At 44.0% G+C, this 6000-nt stretch overlaps 1 protein-coding gene across 1 annotated transcript in view; it reads right to left on the bottom strand.

Moving 5' to 3' along the window:
* Positions 1-4023: 4023 nt before the first annotated feature.
* gc (GC vitamin D binding protein) overlaps positions 4024-6000 on the bottom strand; it is a 40695-nt gene continuing 38718 nt past the window's right edge. Inside the window, exons 11-12 of the mRNA XM_042101739.1 lie at positions 5726-5843; positions 4024-4481 (exon numbers count right to left, since the gene is read on the bottom strand). Of these exons, the coding sequence (XP_041957673.1) occupies positions 4440-4481; positions 5726-5843 (160 nt within the window). The 3' untranslated portion in view covers positions 4024-4439. The remainder of the gene's footprint in view (positions 4482-5725; positions 5844-6000) is intronic.

The raw sequence follows: 6000 nt of genomic DNA, 5'->3' as shown, positions 1-6000 counted from the left end.
GGCGGAGTTTGGAAATGTTATGGAGGTGGTAGAATGAGGTCTTGCAGAGGTGATTTATATGGGCTTCAAAAGTGAGTTGGGAGTCCATTTTTACACCAAGATTTGTGACTGTTGATGAGAGGGGGATGTTGGAGCCAGAAAAGGTGATGCTGGTTATGGATGATGATTTGGTCTGGTGAGGAGTGCCAATCAGTATGGCTTCAGTTTTAGAGCTGTTTAGTTGGAGGAAGTTGTGCTCCATCCATACCTTTATCTCCTCCAGACAGGTGGTGAGTTTTGATGGGGATGACTGTGAGGATGGGTTTGCAGCTGTGGCATTTACATGCTGCAGGGCTTGAAAACGAAATTATTTTTCAAACGTTCCGTTCCGAACGGTTCAGATAGGCCTATGTTTAACGTTTTCGTTCTTGCATGCGTTCCGCCACCAACATATCGGTCCTGAACCGGTTCGGAACGCAAAATATCGTTCGTTCTTAAAGTTCCGGCAGTGTTTGGCGGGCCTATCAAGTCTATTTTTGTGGACTTTACCTTAGAATAGACGTAGGCTACTCATTATTTCCCCTTGATTTAGCCTATACCGTAGCTATGGCCAAAAATAATAAATCACAGGCGGCATCCAAAAACATTCAGATGGGCTATCCATCCCATAGCCTACAGACTTACTGTAGGCCTAACCTATGCCTATAAATAATGTCTTATCAAAAATATTTCTGGATACGTGCTAAACTCCTTACCTGGTTGTAGCCTTTTGGAGTTTTATCCATATGGAGATCTTCAAAGGCTTGCGCTATAATTCCAACCCTGTTTATAAACGAACCTGTCTGTTGCTGACAATGCCTATCTCAAATTTCCTGTTTAACTCTTCTAGGCTACATAGAATAGGCTATAATTGCGCAAACATTTCAAATCCCGACTTTAAAACGACAAGGCGTGGACAGGCAAAATAGGCTATTACGCATAGGCTACAAACAATTTCCAAATCAGTTTCAGTAGCCTACGCCAGTGTTTCTCAAACTTTTACAGACCAAGGACCACTTAACCATTAGAAAAAACCTCACGGACCACATAGCTAATAGACACAATAGGCCTACTCACTGAACCCACCTTGCTTATTGTCTTTGCACCTTGCTTATTGTGTCAGAGGATTCATATGATTTAAATTGGCATAGCTTACATAGGCAGTATTGCAGAACTTTGGATTTACATACAAGTTGGTTCAATATTGCAAACAACGCATCTATATTATTTTTTACAACAGCTCGCGGACCACTTGGGATAGCTTGCGGACCACCAGTGGTCCCCGGACCACACTTTGAGAAACACTGGCCTACGCTACGAGCTGGCCTAAGATCCGAAGTGGCAGACGGATAGGTTACACTACAACAGCAAGACAAAATATACCCATTTGGACCAAAGGTCCATTTATTCGTTTTTTTTATTTCAAACTGCAGAAATCAAATTATTAAGCTGTTATATAGAGAACGAAAAAAAAAACCGTTATTAACCGGTTTTGTGGATTTCAGAATAACGTTTCTGTTCCGGAACAGTTGAAGACCATTTTGTTTTCGTTTCCGTTTCCGCTCCTTGTAAAATTCCGTAAAATTCCGTTCGTTTTCGTTTTTCGTTTTCGTTCCTTGAACCGGTTCGGAGCCCTGACATGCTGTGTGTCATCAGCATAGCAGTGGAATGACATTTTGTGACGGCTGATGATTTGGCCAAGGGGGGTGACAAGAAACTTAATCAGGCCAGTGAAATTGTGTATAGAGTCGTTAGGTGGGCTTAACATAATGATTGATGGCAGAGTTGGAACGGTTTGGCTTGAATTCCCTGCTACTTGAAAACAAATAAGATGGATGTTGCTGCTGGCGAACAGTGTGACACGAGTTAAGCTTTTATTAAGTTGGCAAACGTTTGAACTAGCCAACTAGCTCCGCTGGTGGGAAACGCATGGGACTCATAGCGCTGCCGCTGTCCTATTGCGTGCAGAGGGAATTTGAAAGACAACTGATTATCCCGCCCCTCGGACTGAGCACTGCGAACGGTGAGTGCCCAGTGGCTCGTCAGGCTAGATAACAGCGGTAATCAGGGGGGTTAGGACAGTGATATGGGTTTTCACCAGGGAGGTTAGGAGAGGGGACAGGTGGAGGATTTCATCTTCCTGATGATGTTCTGCACCTCTTCTGATGAAACCTCAGGAAAGCAGTTTAGGGGTTGCGAGACAGTATTCGTTGGAGAAACAGTTAGGGTGGGAGGACCAGAAAGGGCGGAGCGAATATGTGCATTTTTTTTTTTTTTTTTTTTTATGGGTTGTGGTTTGAGTAGGTGATTGACAGTGGAAAAAAGCTGCTTGGAATTTCCTGGACTGTTTCTGATGGCATCGGAGTAAAACTGTGACCTTGCATCTTTGAGGGACTGTGCATATTTTTGTTGTTGCTCCCGGTAAATTTGTTTGTGGACAGTGAGGCCAGAGGTTTTATAGCGCCGTCCTGCTGCCTTCATCTTACGAAGCCCATCTGTGAAGCAGGGAGCTGAGCGGGTGAAGGTGACTGTTCTGGTTTTAACAGGGGCATGGAGGTCTAGGAGTCTGCTCAGATGGCTGTTGTAGTAGTCCACTGCTTCGTCGGCTGATGAAAAGTGTGTGGAAAGATGTTGAAAGTCTGCTGCCAAGAGTTCTGGGTTTATGTTTTTTAGGTTTCTGAAACACATATTCCGCTTAGACTTGGGAGAGGCTGGATGGGGATTGCAGATCCATAGAAATGGCCTTGTGATCAGACAGACCTAGGTCATACACCTGCAGGTTGGTGAGGGGGCAGAGTTTGTAATGAGTAATGACCAGGTCCAAGGTGTGTCCCCTGGTGTGCGTGGGGACATCAAGTTGTTTTAAATTAAAATAGTCCAGTAGTTGAAGAAATTCAGCTGCAAAAGGGGAGGAGGGGGTGTCAACATGGATGTTCATATCACCTAAAATTATAACATTGGCAGAGGATGTGCAGAAAGTTGTGAAAAGATTTGACATCTCAGTGATGGGTTTGATTTTGGTGGTCGGTAAATGAGGAGGAACAGCACAGGAGAAGGGGACTTAGATTTAAATGCAAGGCATTCAAATGAAGATAGTTTAGGTAATGGTTGCAGAGATAGCTCCAGATCGCTATGATAGATAACTGACAGGCCGCCACGCGTCCTGTGCTGCAAGCTTTCTGGAGGTAGCTATATCAGAGACTTTCTAATGTGGGGACACAGCACTCAAAAAATACTCCATAGAAATGCATGGGGCTAGTTTGTCACGCCAATATGGCCGTTGTCTACACATATCCCACCCCTTCCTCGGCAAAACGTTGACATGTGAATACATTGAGCCAATCATGTGGTGTGATGTGAATACATTGAGCCAATCATATGGTGTGTTGTGAAGACATCGTGCCAATCATGTGTTGTGATCTCGCCGCTGGAGCAAGATTGGTGTCGTGAAGCCTTGCGCACGCGCAGTTCGACCCAAAGACTGTGCCTGATGAGTGCCCATAAAACGTTGGTATATGGCCGCCGAGTGGAGGGACTTGCCTAAAAGGACTTTGACTATATCCTTGGGGACAGCTCTCATTTAAAGAGGAAAAAGTATTTGGTGGGTGCCAGGTCTCTGTAATGCACATATAATCCAGATCCAGAATTGAGGGTGGTGCGTGTGGCAAACGGTAGCCAGTGGAGCTCACGCCTACTTCCCTAAGATGAGGGTTCTGTGCACTCAATGTTGTCTCTTCCAAAATAGACACAGCTCAGTTTAACACATGCACTTTCTCTCTCTCTCTCTCTCTCTCTCTCTCTCTCTCTCTCTCTCTCTCACACAAACACACGCACACACACACAAACACACTTAACCAAAAGCACAGTTTACTTTGTGCTCATGTTCATCAGCTTAGCTTGAACCATACCAAACAAACAAAACAGCCCATTTGCTGTGCTCCTCTTAGTGCTGAAAAAGACCTACAGAAACTGTATGTACAAAAAACAACCACAAGAGGGCGGCAATGCACTTCAGATAGAATATTTAATTCTCAGTTCAAACTGTTTCTTAAAAGCAGAAGGCTATACACACGTATATATAGAATATAAGCATAATTTTACTTCAAGAGATCAGATTGTGCATGCAAAAAGGATCGGCCTCCAACAGTAACAATACAGGTCTATGCCTATCAATGAGACTGCATTATGCTCCACAGACTTAGAGGGACATAATGTCCACTTGATTCTCAAGAGACCCTTGTAGCCTGATGTATTGAAAACATGGAATGGATGATTTCATGTAAATATTGCTCCTGACAATTATCTGGTAAATCAAACATAGGTGTATGAATTTAACAACAACAGGAGCCTATAAGAGTCATTAAAGTGTTCACTGTTTTAGATACTCAGCAGCAGAAACACTCTGGCATGATGGTCACGGTTTAGACGGCTGCTCCTTTGTCATATGAAATTAGTTTTTCCGTCTGTCAGAATGAGAGAGAGAGAGAGAAAGAGAGAGAGAGAAAGAGAATCATTATATATATATAATATATAATAAAGCTGCAGTAAAGGGGGTTGGACCCCCTTTAGACTTCTGAGCTCCCTTTAAGAGAGCTGGAGCCCTGGAGCTCAAAACTGTCCCAATTAGAATACCTTTGCTCAAAAAAGAAAGTTTGAAGTCCAAGTTTATCATCATCAATAGACCCTAGGTTGTTCTTACGCCAAATCATTCCTTTAGTTCTTCATGCAATAGATTCAAACAACATTCTTCAGAGAATGTTTGACATGATAATCATATTGACATGATAGCATCACACAGTTAAAGGACTCCAGATGAGCTATGAGACATACGTTCACGCTCGGTACCATGTTTCAACACACTTTAGGTCAATATCACACCGGAATTCTCCTTTAATGCAGATTGGTCAGCTCTACGTCCATGATGCAAATCTCCTGTTCCATCCCATCCCAAAGCTGCTCTAGATTGAGATCTGGTGACCATTCTTCAGTTGTCCGCTGTCCCGTGCGAATTGTAGCCTCAGTTTCCTGTTCTTAACTGTCAGGAGTGGCACCCAGTCTGGTCTTGGGCTGCTGTAGACCATCTGCTTCAAGGTTCAAGTGTTACGCGTTCAGAGATGCTCCTCTGCACAGTTCAGTTCTCTGGTTATTTGAGTTACGGTTGCCTTTCCATCAGCTCGAACCAGTCTGGCCATTCACCTCTGATACCAGTCTGGCATCAAAAAGGCATTTTTGCCCATAGAACTGCCACTCACTGGATATTTTCATTCTGATGGTCAGTTTGAAACTTCGACAGATCATATGTCTGCATGCATAATTATATTCATTGAGTTGTTGCCATGGGACTGGCTGAGTAGATGCATAATCAGCCATTTAACATGTGTACCTAAAATGGCCATTGAGTGTGTTATGAGCAATAGACATCAAAGGCACACCAACCACTTTTGAGAGATGGAATACTGTGCACACTACACACATAATTGTAGCTTGTTACCACACTTGCTTTGATCCCCTTCAGAAATAAGATAGCATGTTGCCACAACTTTTTCTTGGTCCTATACTGTACATTTACATTTGTTTACTGTGTTGTCAAGAAGCACTGATGGCCCTTATTTTTCAAGCACTATCAAGCGCTATCATTGCTAATTGAGCATCTCTCTGCAGTGTCTGTCTGGGTCTAAAGGGGGAGTGGAGTCTTCAGGGTTCTCACCAGTGCCTGGCAGCGCTGTGCTGGCGAGTGCTGAAAGCAGCAGGCCGAGCTCAAGTCCACCAGGGTCTCCGCCTTGGCAGCTGCCTGGTCTCCGTCACCCTGAACCTCCGCTTCAACCCTGCACCAGAGAGAGAGAGAGAGAGAGAGAGAGAGTGAGTGTGTTTGGGGATGGGGGTGCAGAGATGGGTAGGGAGGTTACAGAGAGATCGAGAAAGAGAGAGTGAGTGAGACAAAAGACATCCTTATTATTGTAAACTCTCTGCAAGGATATACTG

This window comes from Alosa sapidissima, chromosome 8 (genome assembly GCF_018492685.1).
Source record: "Alosa sapidissima isolate fAloSap1 chromosome 8, fAloSap1.pri, whole genome shotgun sequence".
NCBI classification, from domain to species: domain Eukaryota; kingdom Metazoa; phylum Chordata; class Actinopteri; order Clupeiformes; family Clupeidae; genus Alosa; species Alosa sapidissima.
This window is presented reverse-complemented; position numbering and strand designations above follow the sequence as displayed.